The following is a 26,685-nucleotide window of genomic DNA, read 5'->3' on the forward strand; positions in this document are numbered from 1 at the left end:
GTGGGCCGCAGGGCTCGTTCCGGGAGGCGGGCGCAGCGGAGGCCGGTGTGGCCGGAGCTCGGGCGGAGGCCGGGCGCGGGCTGCAAGACTGGGGCGGGAGGCGAGCGGGCGGCCGGGGTGGGACGTTCCGGCCGTGGGGGCGGCGGGGGCGGCGTCTGGGCTGCGGCGGCAGGGGTCACCGGGCGAGCCGGAGGGTGTCCCGTGGCGGCCGAGCGCCGCACCGCTGGCTCCTGAGGGGCGGCTCGGGCCCCTAGGGCCCCGGGCTGGTCGGCGGGGCCGCGGGAGCAGGGCGGGCTGCGCGCCGGGTCTGGCCCTGCCCTGCGGCCCGCCCTCGGCATTCCGGGCCTCTGGACCACGCGCCACCCCCCCCCCCCAACCCCCCAAAGGCTGAGGGTCTGGTAGCCATGTGTGGACCCTAAAGCGCCTTGTAGTCTTTTGAAGCGCTTTGACATCTCGGAAGGGCTCTGTACTGCAAACTAAATTGAAGCGCTTTGTAATCCCGGAAGCGCTTTGACATCTCCCTAGTAGCGCTGTGCAAACTGAAGCGCTTGGTGATCGCGGAAGCACGTTGTGGGGTTTGGAAACCAAACCGACGCCCTTAGTAAATCTTGGATCGTTTTGACTAAGGCGAAGCGCTTTGGAATCGCGAACAGTAGAAGCGCGTTGGTATCTCTGAAACCTTGAGAACTGTGATGGGCAGTGGAAAGAACGGGGAAAGGTCAGTGAGGCCCCTGGCTCTGACCTGGCTTGCGCTCCTCCAGGGGGCCCTGGGATGGCGGGGGTCTGCGGAGGGGTGGTGTTGGAATCCAGGCCCCCTCTTTACTTTGCAGGTGCCCATGGCGTCGGAGCGGCGCAAGGTCAAGTACCACTGGAGCAGCACTTCGGAAGGGTGTCCCCGCAAGCGCAGCTGCCTCAGGGAGCCCGGTGATGTGGCCCCCTCCAGCCGGTCAGCTCCTAGCTCTGCGTCGCGTTCAGGAGGCACCAGCAGCCCCAAGCGCCTGAAAGCCCAGAAGGAGGACGATGTGGCCTGCACCCCGAGGTTGCCCTGGGGCTCATCCTGCCGCAGAAATTCTTCCTCCTCCTCCTCCTCTTCCTCCTCCTCGCATTCCTCTGGCCCAGGTGTGGGCGGGGCTGCCCCCAAAGGCTGCCTGATTCGGAGCACACGGGGATTCCTTTCATCGTCCAGAGGATCCCCTCTTCGCTCTGCCAACCCCTCTCCAGAAGAAATGGCTTCTCTAGAGGAGGAAGCCTGCAGCCTTAAGGTAGGTGACTGGGAAGGCTTGCAGTCGGTGAAGCCCTTGCACGTGGCTTGAGATATTGGTGGCAGGAAACTAAGAAGGGTCATGTCTTTAAAGACCTCTGGGGTCTTCCCAGAGGTCTACGCAAACTCCGAACACCCAGCAGTTGGTCGAGGGGGGGAGGGGGCAGGCTAAAGTGCCATAGAGAGGTAGTTTTCAAACTTGGCAGCGCTTCAAAACTATTTGGAAAAGCTTTAAAGTGCTTGTGCCTATTTCACATTCTCATTTAATTGGGCTACGGTGTGGCCTGGGTTTCCAGATTTTTAAATGCTCCTCAAGTAACTGTAATGTGCAGTTTAGGTTGAAGGATTACTGCATTAGAAGGGGCATGGCAAGTTCAAGAGACACTGCTGTGTTTATGTCAGTTGTAAATGTAAGGAATGGTGCCCTTGTAATCAACCTTTCTGAGGCACAGAACTGAGAATCAAAATTTGGTTCTTGGGGCGCCTGGGTTGCTCAGCTGGTTGGGAGGCTGCCTTCGCCTCAGGTCATGATCTCACAGTCTTTAGCTTGAGCCCCGCACTGGGCTCTGTGCTAACAGCTCAGAGCCTGGAGCTGGCTTGAATTCTTTGTATCCCTCCCTGTCTTCCCTTCCCCCACTTGTGGTGTCCTCCCTCCCCCCCACTCAAAAATAAACATTTAAAAAAAAAAAAAAAAAAAAAAAAGAACTTGGTTCTTGGTGTGGCTTTTCACCAGAGTTAACGGTTTCTAGCACCTTGGGATTTTGCTTGGTGGCTAGGGTAGCATTTGTTTTGGAGCTTAAATATTTAGTTCCCCATTAGGAACATGCAGGAAGATTTCTCAGAGGAGGTACATTTCATCCACTCCTTCATTTTATATTAACTTAAAAAAAGATGGATAAAATTTTCTCAGCCTTTTGCTTTTGAGAGGGAGGTGGTGGTGGTGAGGGAACGTTGAACATGAGTCTGTGAGAAGTAGAAGCAAATGTAATTCATCTCTCATGGTCTGCTGTTTCCCTGGTGGAGAGGGTGAGTACTAGCTAATGTCACTGGCTCTACCATGAGCTTCATCCACTCTTCCAGTCAGGTTTGGAACAAATATTTATCGAGGGCCTAGATTGTCACAGGCAGTGCTCTAGTTGCTTGAGATTCTCCAGGAACAAAACGGACATCACCGCCCTCTTAAGAGTTTGCATTCTGGTTTTGCAGCTCTGGGCCTTAGAAGGTGAGGAGTTGTGTATGTGGAGGAGTGGAAGAAAGTCATAGTTGGGTGAGATGAGCTGCTTTCAGATAAAGTGATCTTACAAAAGAAATAAAAGGCAATGAGGAAAGTGGATTGATCTATAAACTTTGGCTCACTGGTTAAATTACATGGAACTGAGAAATTAGGCTGTCGTTGGCTGTTGATCCTGTGGATCCCTTAGGTGAAGTGGGCCGGGTGTTCTCACTGTGCACCTCACACGACTCTTGTATGGCACGTGGATTTTTTTGTTTTTGTGATTTCAGATTCTTAAGTCTTTGGCATAAGAATACATATTGAATATGATTCACATGTAAATCAGGTGAATATCAGTCTTGGCCCGTATAATTTAATCTTGCCATTAATCCTTGACATGATTCACTTAATTTGGGCACAGCATAAAATAATGTCAATTGATTAAGTTTTACTTTGGTGACAATTAGAGATAGAATGAAGCCCTTCAAGAGGGGCGGGAATCTTTGGTTGGTCTTTCAGGGGTGCTGTATTCCTGGCTCAGGCTGTCCTGCAGACCAGGAACCAAGATTTGAAGATATAGCCTCTGATCCAGGTGGGTGTAAGTCTATCATGAACCCATCTGTATCTGATTTAGGCCTAAGGGCCTTCTTATGCCAAAAGCAGTTTAATGGTTAGCTGTGGAGTCATGAGTAGTCCGGTCCTGTCTCAGAAGTCGTGAGGTTAGTGCTTTGCCTTTAGTCCATAAGCTCTTGAGGGTTCCTGAGTACCAAGCACTCTGCTGGATTGTGGAGCTGTGAGATGGCTTCTCAGGAGCACATGTTTTGGGGGGAGGCTTGAGAAGTCACAAGACTGCCTCGCGATGTGGTGCGTGGAGCATATGAGTGAGCCCAGGATGGAGGCTAGCGAGCGAGGTGGGGGCAGGTTGCAGCAGGGCTTTAGTAGCCAAGGGAGTTAGGATTTTGTTCTAAGCCATTAGAGAGTTCTATAGAACTCTGTACACGGGGAAGGCAGATTAGCATCTTTGAAAGGTCACTCACGTTCCGTGAGGATAGAACATGAGCATGTTGATACTGTTAATCCTAATTCTTCCTCTCTAGCCCTACGTTGTTCCTATAGTGCTTGCTAGTTTGAAAACAAGGTGTGGTACTGGCCTCATCTTGATGAAATACAAAATGCCTTTCTTAGTTTCCTCTCAGTCTGCACCTCTGCCCCTCTTGCTCTGCAGCCACGTCCAGCTTGTTTGTCTAGTAAGTCGTAAGTCCTAAGTCCTGTCAGCAAGCACAGCCCAGTGGCACTCACAAAAAAATGGCATGTTCCCCCCCTCAGGTTCTTCTAAGGTCCCCATACTCTTACTTTCTACCCACTTATCCTCCTGTTCTTCTTCTTTTGCTCTGTAAACTTTGGGGTACACCCTTGGCTTTGTGTGTGGGTCCTGCATCATCTGTCTCCTCCCCAGTTTCAGCATTGAGGTCTCAGCCAGGTCACAGGATATTCGGAGGGGAAGATGCTTGCTTGAGTCTTTTCTGGCTGCAATAACAATGCTGCAGACTGGGTAGCTTGTAAACAGTGGAAAATTATTTCTTACTGTTCTGGAGGCTGGAGTCTGAGATCAAGGGGTCAGCATGGTTGCGTGAGGGCCCTTTTCTGGGTTGCAGATTTCTCCTTCTGTCTTCACATGGCAGAGGGGACAGGGAAGCTCTCTTGGGCCTCTTAGATGAGAGCGCTAATCACATTCATGAGGCCTCCACTTTCATGACCTAATCACTTCCCAAATGACCCACCTAGTACCATGACCTTGAGGTTAGAGTTCACCATAGGAATTTTGGGGGGACCCGTTCAGACCATGGCTAGACTAGGCAATTTGGAATCACTAAATGCCTGCTGGCCCAGCCTCTTAATGTTTATTCCTTATTACCTCTATCTAGGACAGTTGTTGGAGAAGTTTTCTCAAATTCTAATGGTGGCTGAAGATCTTCGTTTACTCTTAGAGTAAGAGTTAAATTTATCTGTTGTGAGCACCTTCACCTACCTGGTCTTTAGTCTTTAGTATGGCCTACCTAAATTTCTACTTTCAACTTAGGGAAGGAAGACTGGAAGGGAAAAAATTGAGCATTTATGATGTGATAGACCTTTATCAAATATGATTTTCAATGTTTGACCCATAAGCTCTCATATAATCTTGAGAGGCTTGTGAAATAGGGAGTAATATCTTTACATGTCAGTTAACAAATGTTTACATATCGATTAACAAATGTTTGAGCACCTAGTATGTGTAGGCTCTGGGAAAGGAGGCTCAGAAATGTTAAGTAACTTGACCAAGGCCGTATAGCTTGTATGTGGCGAAGCTGTGCTGTAGTCCCAGATCCGTGGGACTTCAAAGCCTGTGTTCTTTCCAGTGGGGCCCTCTGGAGCACCTGCTCTGTCCTGGCCCAGTGTTAGAATGAGGAATGGAGAGACGAGGAGGGCAAGATCCTCCCCTTGAGGAGCTCTCTGAAGGGTGGCACAGCCCAGACATAGGAAGCCATTGTGTATGTTGGCTCTCGAATGACAGAGCTTTCCTGTGTGATCGTGGTTCCTGCATATTCACCCGGCAGATGTCCAGCGCTCGGGTGATAGTCTGTGCTAGTGCTTGGAGGTGCGAAGAATAAGGCCGTGGTTGAAGCACTGAAAAGTCATTCATCACTGAGCATTGTGTGGAGTGTTGTAACAGGGGTATTTAAAGTACTGAGAGTCAGAGGGATGAATGACTAACCATCGAGAAAGTCCTCACGGAAGAGGTGCCCTCGCTTGCATTTGCTCCAGCACCTTTCTTCATTCCCGGGCACTTGGGTGTATGGAGAAAGCTGGGAGATGATGCTGGAAAAGAAGCTTGGGGTTGAGCCTGTGAATGGCTTCCGATGTCATGCTCGGGAGGTGGGGATGTATTCTGTGGGCAAATGCAGCACGAAGGGTTTTAAGCAGAGGCGTGATGGGGCGCCTGGGTGGCTCAGTCAGTTAAGCGTCCGACTTCAGCTCAAGTCATGATCTCATGGCCCATGAGTTCGAGTCCCGCATCAGGCTCTGTGCTGACAGCTCAGAGCCTGGAGTCTGCTTCAGATTCTGTGTCTCCCTCTCTCTCTGCTCCTCCCCTGCTCGCACTCTGTCTCTCTCCCTCTCAAAAATAAATAAACATTAAGAAAAAATTAAGCAGAGGTGTGAGGTTGCCAGATTTTAGAACTCCTCTGGCACACTCTAGAGAAAGGATGGGAGGGAGTAGGCAGGAACTGGGTAAGAACTGTTGGCAGTTGTGCAGGTGGGTGAGGACTAGGGCTGGAACAGCATCTCCACTGAGTCTTTGCCCCACCTTCAGAGATGGATAATTCACCAAGCCATGCTGCCAGGAAAAATGAAATCTCTCCTTTAAGGAGCCAGGTTGGCCTTTTCTATTGAACTTTCTGCCTAATCTTTACCTTTATAGCCTCCTATTCTGAAAGTCTTCGGTAACCTGCATCCATTTCGGGTCCTCACGGCCTTTGACATCTCAGCCTTTGCTGCTGTTTCTCAATTTTCATATTTTTGCCATTCTCCTTTGGTTTCCAGGATATTAGGGGGTACTTGAGTTTGCCTCCTAGTTCTGCCACTTACAAGGCATATGGCAGTTTCCCTCTCTGTACAAGAGGGATGACAGCTGTGGCATCTCTGAATTGTAAGTCACAAGGTAACACAAGGTATGTTATTTGAATTCTAACACTTTTTTCTCCCACAAGGATAGTCCTGGTCTTCTTTACCAGGATGGGCAAAATGGTGGTCCATAAGCTGAATGTGGCCTGCTGGGTCCTCAAAGTACTCAAAATTTTGGAAATTGCACATTAAAAATATATGCCTCCTGTCCAGACCTCTGCCTTGAACTGGGGACTTGAGGGACCTTCTTCTCCTTCCCTACTTTCTACTCCCTTTTCCTGTGTTATTTTTCTCTCTGGCACTTTTCACTCTCTAACATATATATTGCCTTTATTCTGGTTTTCCCTTTGCTCACCAACTAGAATGTAAGGTGCAGTAAGCAGGTGTTTTGGTATGCTTTATTGAATGCTAAACCCCCAGATCCAGAAGCATGCCTGCCAGCATATAGTAAGTGCTCAACAAAAAATTGCTGACTGGATGAAAAAATGAGTTAAATTTGAGATTTGTTTTACTTGGAAAACCAGAATCTTTAACTCTGGATCTGTACTAACAAGCGGTGGCAATTGGTTTGAGATGAGGAGCTGTGACCCATCAGACAGTGCAGGGGCTCCTCTGTCTGCTGTCGACCTTGTCTTTCCGAGCTGTCTTACACCTGCCCTGGGCCAGGGGTTGGAGGGCGAGGAGAGGGGTAGCTCATGGCCCAGGGAGAGGTAGAGAAGTCAAAGAAGGGATTTGGAGCCTTCCAGGATGAATAGTAGTTTGTGAAATGTGAAATGAATACTAAGGCAAGGGTATTCCAAGCAAAGGAGATTAGATTTGCCTATAAAGGTATATAAGAGGGTGTGACGGGGATGCTGGAGGCTGGCAGGTGGTTGGTGGTAGAGATGCGGGCGGTGGAGAAGCAGGCTGGGAAGTTGTGGCTGTGCCCTGTAAGGCAAGCCCAGGGAACCTCCAAGTTCATTTTTAATATTTGTTAGATTTCTCAAATAAGGAAAGGTACCAAAAAAATGGTTTATAATGCCCTTTCCCAGATAATCCCCGTAGACAATTAAAAAAAAAATGTTTACCGTGTTAGAAAATTCAGAGGTTCAAAATGAAAGTAAAAACCACCTTTCCCGTCCATTTCGTCAAAGCTAGTAGATGCCAACAATTTGAGTACTGCTAGTAAAAAAATAGCATGCCATGTTAGTGTCTAGATTTATATATTTCAAAAGCCTTAAAAAAAAACAGACAACAACCAAAGATGATATGTGCTTCCTGGAAAGAGTTCAAATAATATGAGAAGCGTGTAAAATAAGAGGGTAAGCCTCTTTATGTAACCACTCGCTTCCTGATGGACAGTAGAGAAAAAGTATCAGCGACCTTAGTGTGGAGTTCTCTCTCTGTCTATATATTTGAGAGGAATTTAATGCAAATGAATTAGAACAAGTTGTAGGGACTATAGAAGGCCTTGGGATAATGGTCAATCTAGGTCCTGGCTGGGAAGGTTTGGACTTCATTGCTTTTGAGATGATTCTAGAGGAAGATGTGTTGAGTGTTCTTACCCCAGGCTGGGATTAGACTGGATGCATTTCACAGTAAATTAACATTGAGAACAAATAGTGTAGCTCCTGGAATGAGTGAGTGCTGAGGGGAAGGAAAGAAGGGACTGAGACTTGACCTGTGTCTCTGAGGAGATTTGAGGTCGGGGGTAGTTATAGTCTCTGGACTGACCCTGGTGCATTCTCTGGGAGACGAGACACCTCCCAGCACCAAGGTTTTGATTTGGGGGAAGAAGTTTGCAGAGAATTTCAATAAGGCTTGCACTCTGCCCTCAGGACTTGGGAGATTGGAGTCTATTGCTCCCTGGGTCCTTAGGTCTCTTGGACTCTTAGATGTGGGATTGGGTTAATTGACCCTTTTATTGCTGAAATTTTGGGGTTCTCTTTTGTGTATGTGTGTTCTGAAGTGTTTGGTGGTAGTCCTTGGCCTTAAGGAACTTACATTCTAGTGTTTTTAGACTGTTTATCTCTCAGTTCATTCCTGCCCCCTATAGTATGAGCGTATGATCTAATGAGCGGTAGAAAGTGAATAGTAAGAAATGGCAGCAATTCAGGCCCTTTTACAGTGGTACTTCTCAATAGGTTGGGATGAAAACCACCTCCAGGAGAGAATCTTTGTCTTAGCCACTGTCACTTTGCCTATGATTGGTGCAGCCACCACTGATTTATGATTTGCTGAGTCCTTGCTATATGAAATCGCCCTTGGGACAACCCTTTCATGATCTGTGATTTTTTTTTTTTTCCCCCTTCCAGGTTGATTCGAAAGATAGTTCTCGTAACTCCACAAACTCTGAATTTGCAGCCGAAGCTGAGGGTCAGAATGACACAACTGAGGAACCAAACAAGGTCCAGAAAAGGAAGAGGGATAGGTTTCGAGACCAAGGCTCTACAATGATCTACCTGAAGGCTATCCAGGGCATCTTGGGAAAGTCGATGCCAAAAAGGAAGGGAGAGGCTTCCACTAGGGCCACACCAAACACAAGGGAGCGTCCCAGCCGTGGAGAAGGGCCAGCCAGGAGTGCCACTGTGTCTCCTCCTCAGAAAGGGAAAGAGTCAGCCTCAGAGGTAAGAGCAGAGGAGGAAAAGGCTGTGCTGGAGAGGACCAGCTTCTGCGACAGGAGAGTGGTGATAGACCCTCAGGAGAAACCCAGCGAGGAGACACCTGGTGACCGAAGGACAGTCATTGACAAGCATTCTCCACCTCTGGAGTTTTTGGATGACTCTGACTCTCATTTAGAAAGCCAGAAGGTGAGTTGAGCTTACACCAAGCGTTAGGTTTTTAGTTCTCTTGATTTTATGTTATTTGGCCTTTGTAGTTTGATCCTAGGTGTTCTTCGTTAAAAGCAGCACTTGACTTACCCAGGATTCCAGGACAAATTGATGATTCTCTTCTAAAATACTTCCAGAGTTTCTAAGAAGTCTCAATACAGTGCTGAGTTTTCTTTCTTTAAGATTTTATTTTTAAGTAATCGCTGCACCAAACTTGGGGCTCAAACTCACAACCCTGAGAGCAGGAGTTGTATGCTCCACCAACTGAGCCAGCTAGGCACCCCCCAACCTTTTTTTTTTTTTTTTAAATGTAGACTTTATGTTTGTTAGGATGTGTGTGCCTGCCCTAACAAAATGGATAATGGCTTAAAGAAAATAGAAACTTGGCTTCAGAAGAATGGCTTCGTAGTTTCAGGGACACTGGTGCCCTCTGTCTTGATGCCTGCTCCCTCAGCTCAGTTTCCGTCTGTGATCTGAGTTGGCTACTCTGAAGGGACCCTGAGTACATTACATTGACATTCTAGCCAGTAGGAAGGGGAGAAGAGCAGAGGAAAGTACACTCCCTCTCTTTTAAGAACTTGGCTCAGAAGGTGTCCACATCATTTCTGCTTTTATCTATTGACACGTATCTAGAATCCTGGCCAATGCCTAGCTGCAAGAGACTCTGGAAAATTAACTTTCATCTGGGAGATTTACACCCAGATCACCTTTATTGCTCTTGAAGGAAAGAATGGTATTGGAGGGACACTAGCAATTTTTAACACAGTTTATAATTGGGGGGAAAAGCATTCCTCTGTTGTACCCATCTCTACTTATCCTTTACTTACATCTCTTGAGTAGCAGCTCCTTGAATCTCTTTAACTCTTTCTTCTAGTATCTCCATATTTCTCAGTGATCTTGCACTGTGTATTGATTTTCTAGTTGTAGACATCTATGGACGTGCTATGCAGAAGACGAGAATTTAGTTTGCTGCGCTAACTTTGGCAGCACCACACCCATGAACCTGTTACCTCTTCTCCTTGCAGCTCCCTGTGTTGTTGTCATACAATTTCTGGCTAAATCTATTAAAGATTTGTTATTCCCATGTTCCTAGCCCGAATCATCTAATATACTCTGATTACATTTTTTGTTTTGTTTTATTGTTTATTTTTGAGAGAGGCAGAGTGTGAGTGGGGGAGGGGCAGAGAGAGAGGGAAACAGAATCTGAAGCAGGTTTCTGACTCTGAGCTATCAGCACAGAGCCCGATGCAAGGCTTGAACCCATAAACCGTGAGATCATAACCTGAGCCACCCGGGTGCCCCTGATTACATTCTTATAAAAAGTTTATCTTCCTTTGAGAGCATCACCGCCTTGTTTTTTCCCTTTAGTTTTCTTCATACCTGTCACTAATTCATCCCCAAACTGCTAGTGCCATAAAATTCTCCTCAATATTGTCAAAATAAGTAATCTCCGTTTTCTTCTTCCTTGTACTTGCCTTAGTTGTTGCCTTAGAATTCCCCCTTTTCCTGTTTCCTTTCATTTTTGCTTTCTTTGTGAGTAAGTAAGGTAGGTGTATATAATACTTACTGCCCGCCCCCCCCCCCCCCATTTTTGACATACTTAATGTCTTGGTTTTTTAAAAATTTTTAAATGTTTATTGTTGAGAGAGAGAGAGACAGAGCGACAGAGCGTGAGCAGGGAAGGGCAGAGAGAGAGGGAGACACAGAGTCCAAAGCAGACTCCAAGCTCTGAGCTGTCAGCATAGAGCCCAATGTGGGGCTCAAACTCAGGAGCCATGAGATCATGACCTGAGCTGAAGTTGGACACTTAACCGACTGAGCCACTCAGGCGCCCCTGACATACTTAATTTTTTTTTTTTTTTTTTTAAATTTTTTTTTTTTAACATTTATTTATTTTTGAGACAGAGAGAGACAGAGCATGAACAGGGGAGGGGCAGAGAGAGAGGGAGACACAGAATCTGAAACAGGTTCCAGGCATTTATTTTTGAGACAGAGAGAGACAGAGCATGAACAGGGGAGGGGCAGAGAGAGAGGGAGACACAGAATCCGAAACAGGTTCCAGGCTCCGAGCTGTCAGCACAGAGCCCGACGCGAGGCTCGAACCCACGGACCGCGAGATCATGACCTGAGCCGAAGTCAGACGCTCAACCGACCAAGCCACCCAGGCGCCCCTGACATACTTAATTTTTAGGAACACTAGTTTAATGTTTTGAGTATTCCTTTTTTAGAGCATCCTATTATTGTTTGAGATTATCATGCCTTGTCTCTGAGAATATTGTAGGTTTGTTTTGAGTTTTCTTCTGCTTTCTGCACTACTTTTTCACTGAGTTTCCTTCTCATTTTTTTCCAAGTATTTTGGTTTCTATCTTTTGTGGTAGAGCTCTCCTGGGATGTGTTGGCTGTCTGTTCATATTTAAAGATGGAGCTTTCAAAAGCTGATTGGAAGTCCTAAGTGCTGGTTTCAACATAGAGTGATGACATTGGGTAATTTTGTGGGGGTCCCAACTGGATCTGTGGCTTGCTGTTCACAGGCTGCTCAGTGTCCCCCAGGGGAAATGCTCTATTCCTCCACCTAGGAGATATACATCTGGCTGCTGCTGTTCTGGGAGTCAGGGTGAGGGAGGTACCTGGGTTGTCAACTGTCTAACGTGCGATGGTCCCTCACCCTTGATTGTGTGTCCATTGTCCCTGATTATTCCGTAATCTCCTTGGCTCAACTTTTCCAAGTATGAACCTTAGTCTTTTGCTGGGTGGAGAAAGGGCAGACCCACCTGCACAGGATGAGAGGAGGGATCTGGGGACCTAACATCACAGATTCCAACTCATTCTCCTGTTTTCATCTCCAGCTTTACCTTCGTTTTCAGAGGTCGAATACTTCCAACTGAGTCTTTTGGGGGTCCTGTACTGTGGCTCACCCTGGGTTTTTCTCACTGCAGGCTTAGGTTTTGGCTGTCTCTGATCTGCTTATCTGATAACTGTTCATCTGTCTGCTTTCTAGCGGCTGATTTTTGTGTAATTAGCTTTGCTGTTTATTCTATATGCTTTCTCTTTGTAGGTTTATGTCTTTTCAAGTCATTTCCTATAATTTTCAAAGGGTTTTTTGGCAGGAAGGACAAAAACCACATGTGCTGTATTTAACTGGAAATCTCAAGAACAATATGTTTTATAACCTACTTTTTCTACTAACTATATAATGGCTGCGTTTCCTGTCTGATGTTGATCATGATCTTGTTGGGCCACCTGAAATTCCTTTGTATGGATGAACTTTCCAAACTTACCCAGACTTCTATTTGTCAGGCAGGACATTTAGATTGTCTTTGTTAAGTATGCATTTGGAGGAGGCATGAAATGGTAGGTAAGCACTGAGTGTTGGGATCAGGTAATAAGGGGTCATACCTTGGCCACCTGAACTGTGATCATGAGAAAGCCGCTTAACCTCTTTGAGCCCCAGTTTCATCTGTGTAAAAGTCACAGTTCTTGCAATCTTATCATGGTTAAACAAAAGGATCAGCAGACTTATTTTGTAAAGGGTCAGGTCATATCTTAGGTGTTGTGAACTATGTGGCCTGCGTTGGAAATATTCAGTTTTGCTGTAGAAGCATGAAAACAGAGACGATATTTAAGTGCACAGGCCTGACTGTTCAGTAAAACTTTGTTTACACCAACAGGGAGTGCATTGGATTTGGCTTATGGGTCACAGTTTGCTGAACTGATACATGAAAACGCTTTGCTCAGTGACTAAGTATATAGTAGGACCTCAGTAAATGTAACTTTAAATTTTACCATATTTGTGTGAACCTAAGGCAATCTTCAATATAGGTAACCTTCCATTTTCTTAAGAAAACGCAAAAACCTTTTCTTGGCCAACTTGACTAAGCCTTTCAGGAACTTAGATCACATAATCATAAGTCTGTTTATGGTATGTATTTGTAGTTACACTTGCATTTTCAAATTCATATATTTTCCCCACTCTGCTATTTTTCCCACTCACTCATTTCATTAAATTTTATTGAACCTTTGCACATGTCTTTGACATGGTTTTTGCTGTCACTGGAGTTACTTTTTGAGTCAAGTAGTGTGATTTCCTGAACTTCCCTGATAATAAGAATGGAAAATCTGACTCAGGAGGTCTGAGATGGGCATTGATGTTTGTTTGTTTGTTTGTTTTAATGTTTTTATTTATTTTTTTGGGGGGGAGGGTCAGATAGAAGGGAGACACAGAATCTGAAGCAGGCTCCAGGCTATGAGCTCTCCTCACAAAGCCTGATGCGGGGCTTGAACTCGTGAACTGAGAGATCATGACCTGAGCCAAAGTCGGATGCTTAACCGACTGAGCCACCCAGGTGCTCCTCAAGTATTTTTCCAATGTCTCTTTATGTGCAATCATTTACCATATTGCTTTTTAAGAGTGATAATTAAAAAAAAATCTTTTTTAATGTTTATTTCTGAGAGAGAGACAAGAGTGTAAGCGGGGGAGGGACAGAGCGAGAGGGAGACACAAAATCTGAAGCAGGCTCCAGGCTCTGAGTTGTCAGCACAGAGCCTGATGCGGGGCTCAAACTCACAGACAGCAAGATCATGACCTGAGCTGAAGTTGGACGCCCAACCGACTGAGCCACCCAGGTGTCCCAAGAGTGATATTTAAAAAACAAAAAGTGCGGGGCCCCTGGGTGGCTCAGTTGGTTGAGTGACCGACTTCGGCTCAGGTCATGATCTCACAGTTTGTGAGTCTGAGCCCCGCGTCGGGCTCCATGCTGACAGCTTGGAGCCTGGAGCCTGCTTCAAATTCTGTGTCTCCCCCTGTCTGCCCCTTCCCTGCTCATGCTCCGTGTGTCTCTCTCTCAATAATAAGTAAACGTTAAAAAATTAAAAAAAATAAAAATAAAAAAAAGTGCTCTTTAAAAGGTTTGTTGAAAATGACGTTGGGCAAACTGTGAGGTCATATCCTCCAGAAATGATTATTAAATCTGGTACATCTCTTTGCTTAACCCCACCCCTCTATTTTTAAGAAATGAATTTAGGGAACCTTCCTATAAGCATCCAACATTAGCTTGGTTGAGGTCCGTTTGGGGTCATTTGTCCTCCTCACATAAAAGAACGTACATCTTGCAATACAGGAGACTTTGTAAGAACTAGCATATAAAATGCCCCCTTTCTGAGGGGTCATCTTCGGGGATAAAACCTTACCTTCTGTTCAGGTGCTTTTTGTAATTTTAATCAGATTAGTTATTTAAAGAAATGGCAGAATAACTTTAAAGAGCTGGATTGCAAAGATGTTAATTGCATCTGAGAATGGTTTTAACTTTCAAGTGCACATATACAAAAGTAATGATTCTAGTGTGTCTTAGTGGAAAAAAGGAAAAAAAAAAAAAAAAACTTGTCCAGCTCTAGCAAGACAGCAAGTTTTTATTGTCTACGTTGGTGGAAATTTCCACCATAAGTAAGATGGTTTTTGAAGGATTATTCTCCCTTAGAGATTAACTTGTAGAAAACTTTTTTTTTTTTAAGTGAACTCTGTGTCCAATGTGGAGCTTGAACTTGCAACCCTGACATCAAGAGTCACACACTCCACTGACTGAGCCAGTCAGATGCCCCTGAAAAACCTTTTATGGGAAATTTCAAGCATATTCAAAGTAAATAGACTAGTGTAACAAATCACCCAGTTGCCTGTCACTCACCTTCAGGAGTTCAGATTAAATGTTAAATGTGCTGCAATTTAGGTTATCTTGTATCTTAGAAAATATTATTTTTTTAAAAAGATTTTTTTTTTAATGTTTATTTTTGAGAGAGAGAGAGAGAAACAGAGACAGAGCATGAGCAGGGGAGGGGCGGAGAGAAAGGAAGACGCAGAATCTGAAGCAGGCTCCAGGCTCTGAACTGTCAGCACAGAGCCTGATGCAGGGCTCGAACTTACGAACCGTGAGATTGTAACCTGAGTGGAAGCCAGACGCTTAACTGGCTGAGCAACCCAGGCACCCCTAGAAAAGGTTCTTGTTTGGATATTTATGTTACTCAGGAAAGGAGTAGCAAGAAGAAAATCTAAAGTGGGAAAGTATCCTATGGGAAGTTTATAATTCATTAACATTTTTGTGACCAATAAAATGTGACCATTTTGTTTCCTTTTGGAGTGTGGGTAGAGGTATGGAAGGTTAGTATCCTCAGTAGAAACAAAAAAAGATTTCTTTTCCATTTTAAGGAGGTAATCAATTTATTCATCAGGCTTCTTTAGAATAAATTTTTTGTTATGTGATTTGTATTTGCTTATACAAGTATTTTTAGGAAAACACTTTGTAAAGTGTGTTTTGCTGCTCAAGCTGACTGGTCCTGGAGGGTATAGATGGCTTCGTTAACTAAAAGAAACTAGGGACAGTCTTTTTTGCATGAGTTGAGATCTATGTGTTTACTGTATTTCTCAAACCTGATTTGTATAAAAGTGACATGGAGAATTAAATACGGATTCTTTGGGACCCTGTTGAATTAAAATATCTTAGGCTGGGGTAGCCTTAAAAAGCCCCCAGTTGGTTCCAATTTGAAGCTAAGTTCAGGAACCATTGCCCCATTTATTCTACAAATTAATTCATCAAATATTTGTGAGCACGGTATGCTAGGCACTGTTGTAAGTGTTTGGAAGATATGAGTGAAGAAACCAAAAATTCCTGACCTTCGGGACTTCTGTTTTAGGCAAAGCTAAATTGATTTAATGTAATATGATCCACTTAACCATTGCCATGTAGTGGCTGAAACTAAATGTTTTACTTTGCTCTCAGTTTTGTGAGTGAGGAATTCAGAAAGGTCTGGACAAGGCAGGTCTTGCTTGGGGGTGGAGGTGGTGGTCTGTCATGTGCTTCTGATGCAGTTCTTGGGAGGCCTGCATTCCGAAAGTTCATCAGGGCTGGACGGGCAAGGTGCTTGCTCATGTGGCTGGCAGTTGATGCTGGCACCTACATGGGACCTCTCTAGCGTATGGTCTCGGTGTTCTGGCCTCTTCTGTGGTGGCTGGCTTCCCTGGGAGGAGCAAGCTGTCAGAACAGAGGGGAAGCTGTAAGGCTGTTCTGACCTAGCCTTGGAAGTTGTCCAGTGTCCCTCCTGCTGTGCTCTCCTGAGTGTTCTCCTGTGAGTCACTAGGTTGCCTTAGGTTTGAGGGGAAGGGAGGGGTCACAAACCCCACCTCTCGATGGGGAGTAGTGTTAAAAGCATTTGCAGACACATCTTAAACCCACCTTGACTGTGCGGTTTGCATTTGGAATGTATTGGAGACACGTTAGAGATGAGACCTGCTGGGTGCTGCTTTTCTCTAAAATCCCCAGCACACCAGGTGTTCTAGAGAGCAGATTTTCTCCAAAGGGATCATTCAGAAAGGGAGTGCAGGAATAGCATCCCCTTTAGGGATGGTATTCTAAGACTGTGGTCACAGTTGTTTTCCTGAACCTGATATGACTGGTTATAGCTGTAACCTGGCTCACATTCTGGAAATTACAAGGAAACCAGGCAGAAAGTAAGCCAATGCAAAGCCTTCACTGTGGCCAGAAAGACAAGCCAGAGTTTATGTTCTGCTGATGACAGAGTGTGAGAGGCTGTCTTCATTCACACAGGAGGGCTCACCCGTTGTTTGTTTTCTTTTCTGCAGCCTAAAGAAAGGGAGGTGGTGATAGAGCGCACCTCTTCAGGAAGTGACTGGTCTGATGTAGACGAAGTCTCCACAGTCCGATTCTCTCAGGAGGAGCCCGGCTCGCTGAAACCCTCCACAGTTCCAGAGCCTTCTGCCTTCCCCACTGACTATGTCATGTACCCGGCTCATTTGTACAGTAGTCCGTGGTGTGACTATGCCAGCTATTGGACCAGCAGCCCCAAGCCTTGTGGCTACCCCTCTGTGGGCGCCGGCAGTGACACGCTGCAGGCAGGGCGGAGCAACCGGGGCCTCCTGAGTGATTGTCCCCCTAACTCTGCAGCGACTTCTCAGAATACTTCCAGAGACCAGGAGGCAACAGAGGAAGGCACATCCCAGAACTCCCGTTCATTTCATTTCTCCAGAAGCTCAGAAGAAGAGGTGAAGGAGAAAAGAGCACTCCAGGAGGAGATGGCACCACGTCCATGCGGAAGCCACGCATCCGGCTCCCTGCCAAGGAGCCATCGGGGGTCAGGCCTAGAAGAGGGTTTCATCGATACCCACTGTCACCTGGACATGCTGTATTCCAAGTTGTCTTTCAAAGGGTCCTTTACCAAGTTCAGAAAAATTTATAGCAGCTCCTTCCCTAAGGAGTTTCAGGGCTGCATCTCTGACTTCTGTGATCCTCGGACACTGACTGATTGCCTGTGGGAGGAGCTCTTGAAAGAGGATCTGGTTTGGGGGGCCTTTGGCTGTCATCCTCATTTTGCACGTTACTACAGTGAGAGTCAAGAAAGAAATCTTTTGCAAGCCTTAAGGCACCCCAAGGCTGTGGCATTTGGGGAAATGGGCTTGGATTACTCGTATAAGTGCACCACGCCTGTCCCAGAACAGCACAAGGTAATGAGGGTCTCTTTAGTTTGCTCACAGTTTTATTTCCTCTGTCAGTTGTTGAAACCCAACAGTAAAGCTTTCTCTGCTCTCGTGTCTAGAGCATTCAGAGCCCCTAAAAATGTGATGGCTCTTGTCCAGACCCTCAAGATGTTACTTGTCACATGATTCACCAACTATTTCTTTACGCTTGATTGTGTAGGAGAGGGGGATAGGTACTCTGTGACATCTTATGGCATGATATATATATATGGCAAGACATTTGTTACTCTTTTTGGGAGGCAACCAGTTTTGTTCAAACTATATTTTTAATCTGATTCTAAAGTTAAGTATGTTAGTAGCAGAATATTTTGAAAATACAAAAATACGTAAAGAGAATTTCCCATCCGGCCAGAGATGACGACTATTACCCATCTTAGTACTTGCCCCTGTCCAAGTATTTTTTTGAGCACAGACATTTGCCAGAGGAAGGGTGGTTCGAGTATTTCAGTGGAAGTTTCTGATTTGGGAAGGAGCAGGACAAGAGGAAAGACCCTCCCACGTTGTCACTGCTCACACTGCCAGGTTGCATTTGTTGTAGAATTTGTTGTGTGCTGTCTTCGTGCTGATGATGCCTGGTACTGGGTCTGCATGCCCAGTACGTTCCAGGCCTTGGTGAGAGGGCTCGTGGATGCCAGCCTGGGCAGAGTTTAGCAAGCCAGCTCTCCCTTTAGCACTGTCCCCTGCCCGGCTCGGTCAACCTCTGCCATGCACTGATACTGTGCCCCATTGATACTTGCATCTGTGGTTAACGGTGTGAGTTAAGAGAGGGAATCTTGTAGAGTCAGAGGTTTCTTAGTTTTCTCTTGACCAAAGAGAAAGTTTAGAGAAGGTGTGGTACTCTTCTGCTGAAGGACTCCAGACCTTTATACACCTTTAGGAGAGAGATTCCAATTTGAATACAGTTGTCCATGGCAACCAACTTGCGTGCAAGGCTTAAGAGTTAATTTACATAAGAAACGATTTCAGATGCTCAGATGCTCCCAAAGGATCTCTTTAAGATGAGTTTTCTTTTTTTTTTTTTTTTAAAGTATTTTTTTTTTTTTTTTCAACGTTTATTCATTTTTGGGACAGAGAGAGACAGAGCATGAACGGGGGAGGGGCAGAGAGAGAGGGAGACACAGAATCTTGGAAACAGGCTCCAGGCTCTGAGCCATCAGCCCAGAGCCCGATGTGGGGCTCGAACTCGCGGACCGCGAGATCGTGACCTGGCTGAAGTCAGACGCTTAACCGACTGTGCCACCCAGGCGCCCCTTAAGATGAGTTTTCTAGGACCTGCTAAGGTTACTAAATTTGGAACAGGGTGATTTTGACTTGATCTATTTTCAGACAGGTGGGATTTATTTGTGCAGATGTTTTCAATTTTTTACTTTAGTGAGTTTCTAGTGTAAATAGTGTTTGTGTTCAGAATTAGGTTTGTCTTACATAAACCTCTTGCGTGTCCACAGTTCTTTTCGCTAATACTAGAAAGCTTGCAGTTCCTGGCTTGTGGCAGTCATAAACTAGTCCAAAGTGAATGGAAGAATAGCTAAATCTGAAGACATAGAAAACAGATTTTTAAGAAAGTGAGGAATATTTAATATTCAGCTTTCCTGGTTTGTTTCCCTGGCTCAATGCAGGTGTGGTATGGAAAGAGGAACAATTGAGAAATGTATGCACTAAGGCAACTGGAAGGAAGAAGAGTATTGTGTTTAATTGTATAGCTGGGGTTGATTGAATGCCTACTATGTGCCAAGAAACGTACTAAGTATTTCACAGTAACTTTTCCCTTTATTAAGTTATTATGGTAATGGGGCACCTGCGTAGCTCAGTTGGTTGAGTGTCCACCTTCAGCTCAGGTCATGATCTCACGGTTCGTGAGTTTGAGCCCAGTGTCGGGCTCTGTGCTGACAACTCAGGGCCTGGAGCCTGCTTTGGATTCTGTGTCTCCCTCTCTCTGCCTCTCTCCTGCTCATGCTCTGTCTCTGTCTCTCAAAAATAAATAAACATTAAAAAAAAAAGTTATTATGGTATCACATCTGCACGTCGAGGCCCATAGGGCGTGCCGCGCAACAGACATCTTGAAGGTGTAGCAGAGGGTGATAAAATCCTGTGGATATCATCTGGCTTGGTGAGAGGGGACTCATGACTGGAAAATGGCGATTCAGAGGAAACACATAGCTGGCAGCGGGAGGGGAAGATAAAATATTTCTGTAGAACACTGATGACCACCAGGCTGGACGGAGGAAGTGGATGCCTTGTTCTTGATGTAAATCTACACTCAGGCACCAAAGTGAGAAGTGGTGGGACCTAACAGCTATAATAGGTGGATGTCTGCACGGAGTTGGATATACCTAAAAGCAGAGTGGTTGACAAGTTCTTGATGAATATTTTACCTTATGAAGGGAAGAAGATAAACTGATGGAAGAAACCGTATCTGGCTAAGTGATAGGGTGCCAGCTCTGGTTGGTTATTAGAGCTTGGTTTCTGTTACCTAGTATTTTCTGGAAGGATTGGGAAACAGAGGAAAGCAAAAGAATTGGGGGAAAATTCAATAGTTACCCTGCTACTCAGAGTGAACCACTGTTAACTTTTTCCTTGCTTATCTGTGTGTTCGTAGATTTAACTGCCTATTTGACTCCTAAGAGTTAGTTCCTGGATAGTTCAGGTACGAGTTGCACACATCAGCTAGCATGACTATCAGAATCTCTTGGTATCTGGTTTCAAAGGACAGGGAGAGTGGACTGGCCTTCCCTACCTGGGCTGTCTGATCCAGGCGGTTTTTGCCTCTAGTTGTGTTTGATTGAAATTAATTACTGGGGAATTGAGTATGCAAGAGTCGCCTGGGCCACCCCTAGGAGAGACTGATTGACTCAGGAATTCCTGGAAATAATGGATCCGTGGGAGAACCAGAGCTCGTACAGGCAGAAGAAGAGTAATTATGCTGGGTCAGTAGCTTCCCCCCGCTTGATTCCCTACTGGTGTTTGTCAGCTGGATTCCTGGTGATGACAAATGCTCTAGGTAGCTCCAACCCAGCCACAGGGTCCTGCCTTCTAACACGTCTTCTCCCATCTGCCTGTTTTTGAAATTTGGATGTTTTACAAAATGTTGTATTTTTAGTATTATTGTCCCTTGTAGAATTGCAAGGAACAAATGGCATGTCTAACAAGAACCTGTCATAGAATCATATGTCCATGCTTTTTAAAAAAGAAGTTAGGAAACAAAAATTAGTTTTGAATGTTTTTTCCACTTCTGAAAAGGTTCTGGTTTCAAATATATTTTGAAAAAAATAGGCTTTTTATAACAGCTTTGTAGTATTCTACCCTAAGGCTATAGTTTGCCCTTATGAACAGTTTTTTAGAAGCAGGAATTAAGCCTAGGAAATTGAATCTCTTGTGACCTCCAGCTTCTGGAGGGACCCAAGGAGGGCAGCTGTGTTGGGGAGGGGATCCAGCGAGCTGTAGATACAGGGCTAGACTGTCTTTGAAGACTCTACCAAGCATTCTAAGATTTTGGTGTCTGTGGTCATTTTCCTTTTGTTGAAAACACAGGTTAAACAAGAATGACATCAGAATTGGTATTGGTTCACTGTCACTTTTAGAAGAGGAAGCCCAAGCGTTGGACTTGAAGATGTCATTCTCAAGTGAATATTACAGGACTCAAATTACCAATAGTAGTTTTTTGATGTTAAAAATGCAAACGTGAATTCTGTTCCACTGTTAAAAAAAAAAAAACTCATGGAAACATTGTTTTAGATGAGGTCATTTGTTTATAATGAATTAATACTTGTGTTCTTCTAAAGCTGAACTTGTTAGAGGAAAGGATAAGTTCTAGCCCCTTTTTTATTTAAATTCTTAACAATATGTGTATTTTACTAGTGATTTAAAAGTGGCTAGAGTTTGTTGTTGTTTTTTAAAGGTTAAAAAGATGAAAGGTAGTGTATCAGCAGGTATTCACCTAGAAGGATATCTGATTTTGGTTGAGTAAAGAAAGTGAGTTGGAGAAAATAGGTAGTTTATTCTTTCAAATACTTGAGCACCTTTTGAGATCCACACATTGTGTGGGGGTGTGTGTGTGTGTGTGTATGCACGTACAACTTTGGAACTTGCGTGGAAGGGGATTACCTCTTGGGGGTAGGCGTAGAGATGGGTACGGTGAGGGGAAGGACATTTAACTTGATGTCCCTGAGCCCTGCCTGTCCCTGCAACCCCACATAAGCATTGCATGGTGGTTGCTCTGTGGAGTGCCAGGGTTCAGATGTGGATTGTGGTGCTCCAGCTTCCAGCTGCGGATCCCTTGCCCTCTCTTGGAACCTCCTCTTCTTCAACTGCATGACGGGCCAACAACAGTACCTTACCTTAGGGTGCTTGCGAGAATCACAGGAATACACCTAAAGAGTATTTAGGAATACACCTAAAGAGCTCTGAGCTCTACCTGTGAGTCAGCACCCAGTAAGCGTTAGCTGTTATTATAATACATTATGTAGTCTGCAGAATTGGGGATGATGGAGGTGCTCACTGCTCTGGGTGTTGTGGAGGTAACAGGCTTCTGGAGTGGCTCTGACCCACAGGTGTCCCTGTGCCTTCTCCCAGGTGTTTGAGAGACAGCTGCAGCTGGCCGTATCTCTGAAGAAGCCCTTGGTGATCCACTGCCGAGAAGCTGACGAAGATCTGCTGAACATCATGAAAAAATTTGTGCCCTCAGACTACAAGATCCATAGGTTAGAAGGCTGGAGCTTCGGTGGGCAAATGAGAGGAACACTTCTTTCTGTGTAGGATATTAGTTGGAAAAAGGAAAACTCACTGAGGAGAGGATGATCCTATCAGGTCTTTGTGACATAGTATCCCTTCTAAAGATGAAGTATTAGTTTCAATCATGTGAGATTTCTGATATTTGACCATTTTTCACTTACACAATGGCAATTTCATATGGTTTGAACTAATATCCTAAATCACCTCTGAGCAACAAAGGGGCTTTCGTGACCCCGGTCCCTGGTGGCAGGCTACAGTGGAGTCTGAGCTCTCAGAGATGAAGGCCCTACATTTGGGGAGAGATCACTGTGTTGTCCAGTGACTTAGCAAATAGAGATCATTCCAGGGCACCAAAAAAGAAATTCTTTCCTTTTTTGAATTTGAAAGTTCATTTTCTAGCCATTGAATTTCACTATGCATTTAATCTGAATTGTATCTAGGGGCTCAGTGTGGTAAACTCTTGATTTCCTACCTGGGAGATCAATGCCTACCTGTCCTAGGCATTTGGCTCGGGGTCCCTGGGAGCAGCTGTGGAGGCTGGCAAGTGACTTCCGCAGAGAATAGGGCTGAGTCGCGCATAAAGTGCTGTGGGAGCCAGAAGAGGGGCTGTTAGCTTAGCTTTGCTAGAAAGGGGCCGGGAGGTAATGCCTGGGCTGGCTCTTTCAAGATGGGTGAGATGGGTTAACTGAAAAACGGAGCCTAGAACCCAAACCAGGTGTTGACAGGCAGCAGAAGGCAGTGGATTATCAGGCTAGACCGCCGCCTTTCAGGTGCCCAAGCGGAGAGGGCGACCTCTCTGATTGTTGTAGCACACACCAGAGATGAGGCACCGTCCCTCAGCCCTTTTGGGTGGGTTGGTTGGCTTCTCATGGCTTTGTTTGGGGATGGCTTTGAAGGAAGTCTAATGGGGGACAGGTAAACCAGGGCCAGGACGGCTCAGCGAGGTGTTGTGGCTGGAGGAAGCCCTGAATTTTCCGATTGGTTAACAATATAACAGTGCCTTAAGAACATGAATGGATAACACATTCAGAGAAAATTGACCTGTAGTCCCACTCTCTGATATCTTCATTTTTTTGTTTGCTTCCAGTTCATTTGGCTACAGAGACATAGTTTTTTACCTATTGTAACTGTAATCTTGGAGGGGCCGCAGGTTTTAAGTCTGTTTCTCTTCTCGTGTTACAAGCGCACCCTGTCCCTATATTGCTGCTGGATATTCCCTGTGGTGGCCACTTCGAGTGGCTGCGTGGGATTGGGCGCAGTGATGGGCTAACTGCTGAGCTTTGATCGCTGAGAGTCACCGTGGGTCTTACCTTGTTGGAACCATGGTGTTCCCATCTGGCTACCGTGGAGTCCTTCTCTTGGATGAAATCTTTGTGTTTCTGGGAATTTGTCCACACAAAATCATTTGAAAGGGCCACTGTGTCTTGGGGGCAGTTGGGGGCTGTTGCAAAGGGGGCTGTGAGAGGGACCCTGATCTGGAAACCCTCCCCTCCCCCCCCACCAGGCACTGCTTCACTGGCAGCTACCCAGTCATCGAGCCTCTGCTGAAGCACTTCCCCAACATGTCTGTGGGCTTCACAGCAGTCCTGACTTACTCCTCGGCCTGGGAGGCCCGGGAAGCTCTGAAGCAGATCCCGCTGGAGAGAATCATTGTGGAAACGGACGCTCCCTACTTCCTGCCCCGACAGGTAGGGGTGGGTCATCAGGCTGAGTTGAGGCGGGGATGGGGGGAGGGGGGCGGTCACCTTTGCAAGGTTGGCAGGCCCAGAGCCCCAGTGACTTCCAGGTTTCACCCTTGGCTGTGTAGATGTCTCCTTGTTGTTGCTCTGCAGAACCAAAAGTCTAGGGGGCTGAGAAGCTGAAGGGTAACCACTCTCTTCCAGGCAGTGCAAAGCCCTACCCTGTAGAGGGTAGTCCAAGGAAGCGTGGGACCCTGCTCACCCAGAGCCCCCCATGACTAGGACTCTCCCTGCACCTGCAGGTAAAGGGGTCTCTACAGGACAGCCCCAAAGAGGTCCTTGCTGGGGAAGGGACGGGGAGGGGGATCTGTGTAATGACTGTGCACAGAAGGCACAGTGATGTTCTGAATGCTTGATGTCTTCCAGGTTCCCAAAAGCCTCTGCCAGTATGCCCACCCAGGCCTGGCCTTGCATACGGTCCGAGAGATTGCGAGGGTCAAAGATCAGCCGCTCTCCCACACCTTGGCCATCCTGCGTGAGAACACCAGCCGCCTCTACAATCTTTAAGCAGAGAGGGTGCAGTCAGGAGAAAAAGGTCAGACTAGAAAAGGTCATCAAGATCACGTTACATGTTTTTTAAAAATCAGGACAAAAATTGGTTTCTCTGCATCTTCTTACTGGAGAGAATGTAGAACATAGGGTGAGCATTTAGCCTGATCTGTCTTGAGTGAACTTGGTTTGGGACCTTCTTCCTTTTCTCTCCCCACCCCTCCAGGACAACCAGTGGCCTGACAGAAGATGGGCTGGTTTGCTCTCTGCCTGTATGTCCCAGGTCAGGGATGTGTCTGAAGAGAGCCCCTTGGAACGGAGGAAACCAGGACAGGATGTTTGCCTCAAAGCCCCGTCCTAAAGCTCTACTTCCGGCTCGGGGGTGGGGTGGGGAGCAGCGTGGAGCAAGGCACGGGTAGGGTCTACCTCCCCGGGGCAGTCAGTGACGCAGGAAGGGGCTGAGAGGAGGGCGCAGCGAGTTCGCCACTCCAAGTCCTGGTGCTCTGCAGCCTGCGACTTTGAGCAGTCTTCACAGATCCTCTCCTACTCGTCTGAGCACCTGTGTGTGTGTAACTCCGCTCCTGGGTCTCCGATCTAAAGGTGAACTCCCAAGTGGGAAACCTCCTCTGGGGGACGTTAACTGGAGCCTTGTCTCGGAGGTTTATGGTCCTTCAACCGAGAAGTCCTCCCCTTCTTTCCCTGGATAATGCTTCGGTTCGGCTGTCCCCGCTGCTGCCTCAGCTCTGCTTCAGCATGAGTGGAAGACCTTGGCTGCTCGTCTCACTGGTTCTTCTGCCATCGGTCTGGAGGGGCGGGGGACGCTCACTGTCCGGGGGAAGTCCTGGCCAATGGGGATCTGGACAGACTGGGGGACTCCAGGAGGAGGCCTTTGGGAGGAAGAGGACCCCTGAGAAGGTGTTTCTGCTTACCGATGCCCCCAGGGCTACGGCTCGGTTGTGTTCATCTGGTAAGGGTTCAGTTTGCAGCAGATGCGACCTGCTAGTCTGCTGTTGGGACGTCCCACCTGCCTGTTGCTCCATTTTTGCCCCATTCTCCTGGAACACTGGACCAAGAATACTTCTGTTTCATCCCATGTAACAGCCCCTTATGTGCCCCACCCAGGTTGAGAGGTAAACCAGTTTAATTCTTCAGAACTCTGTTGGGGCTGCTCAGCCATGGTGTTGCTTACGCTGCACATGATCTTAGCCAAAAGGCCGAGAAGCGATGGTGTTGCTTATGCCAAACAAACAGGCCTGGTGTCTCTGCCTTTCAGTCCCCTCCCAGGGCTCTCTCTCCCTTGCCTTTGCCTCATCTGTGTCCTTTCTCCCATGTTGGAAGTGAGTGCCTCTCCTTTGACTTTTGAGAGGCTGGGTCATCAGGTTCTAAGCTCTGCTCTGCTCCCTGCCTGGTATATCTGTTACAGGCCCTGGAAGGTTCTAATGGTTGAGGGTTAAGTGTGAGGACACTCTGCACTTTGTCCAAAAGGATCCTTTACCCTGATCTCCCACAGTGAGACGGGACACCTTCAGTCCCTTGTCTGTTTCTTGGAGGCCGGTAGCTTAATTCGTGAAATCCATCACTTAATGCTGGATTTCTCTAGGGGTTTTTGGAAGGTGCATTTGAGCCTCGTAAGCTGAAAGGGAGTGGACTTAACGTTTCATAGCTGGTGTTTCTGTCTTGGCCTGGTGCACGTGTCACTGGCCTGGGAAGCAGGCCTTGATTCACTGTTGGCCTTCCATGGCTCAGCTGCGTGGCATTGTCTGTGCCTCCAGTTTGCCAACGCGGGGAATCGGGGGCTTTCTCTCCCGCTTGGAGGACTAAGTATTTCAGAGCGCTCTGTTGTCCCGCAAGTGAACTGCAGCCTGTACACCTCCTTTACAACCAGCCCTGTCAGTCAATACTCGCTGCGCTGGAAGCGGAGTGGTCCTGTGCTAGAGGGCTAAAAGTGATGACTAAGTGGATGTCTCTGAGCCTGTGCAGTCTCCCTGCCAAGGTAAAGCACAAGGTGCTATGTACTCTCATCTCTAGGATTTAAGATGATCATTTCTGTGCTGTTACACAGTGGAACATGACTTGTGTGGGCGGTGAAAGCTGGTGGGCATTGTTTTTGACTTGATGGCTGACTTGATTGTTTTTGCTGTGCTGCCGGAATGCCTCTGTATGTCCCCCCACCCCCTTCCCCTTTTGGCCATCTCTTTCTGAAAATAAAGTGATGGGTCTTTAGCCAGCTCCCGTGCCCTCTGTGG

The 26,685-nt window shown here is 46.5% G+C and overlaps 1 protein-coding gene across 3 annotated transcripts; it reads left to right on the forward strand.

Moving 5' to 3' along the window:
* On the forward strand, positions 1-26,666 carry TATDN2 (TatD DNase domain containing 2). Of its 3 annotated transcripts, none has more exons than XR_006716028.1 (8): positions 1-718; positions 831-1,262; positions 8,429-8,923; positions 16,572-17,450; positions 22,053-22,180; positions 23,716-23,899; positions 24,095-24,192; positions 24,317-24,431. XR_006716028.1 is itself a non-coding variant. In XM_045493775.1 (8 exons), the coding sequence occupies exons 2-7, from the start codon at positions 837-839 to the stop codon at positions 24,455-24,457; spliced, it is 2,253 nt and encodes a 750-aa protein (XP_045349731.1). In that variant the 5' UTR covers positions 5-718; positions 831-836; the 3' UTR covers positions 24,458-24,485; positions 24,666-26,666. The 3 variants fall into 3 exon arrangements, 2 of the variants coding, with proteins under 2 accessions (XP_045349732.1, XP_045349731.1); XM_045493775.1 differs by lacking the exon at positions 24,095-24,192 and adding an exon at positions 24,666-26,666 and having other exon boundaries at positions 5-718; positions 24,317-24,485; XM_045493776.1 differs by lacking the exon at positions 24,095-24,192 and having other exon boundaries at positions 4-718; positions 24,317-26,666.
* The last annotated feature ends 19 nt before the right edge of the window (positions 26,667-26,685 follow it).

This window comes from Leopardus geoffroyi, chromosome A2 (genome assembly GCF_018350155.1).
Source record: "Leopardus geoffroyi isolate Oge1 chromosome A2, O.geoffroyi_Oge1_pat1.0, whole genome shotgun sequence".
NCBI lineage: Eukaryota > Metazoa > Chordata > Mammalia > Carnivora > Felidae > Leopardus > Leopardus geoffroyi.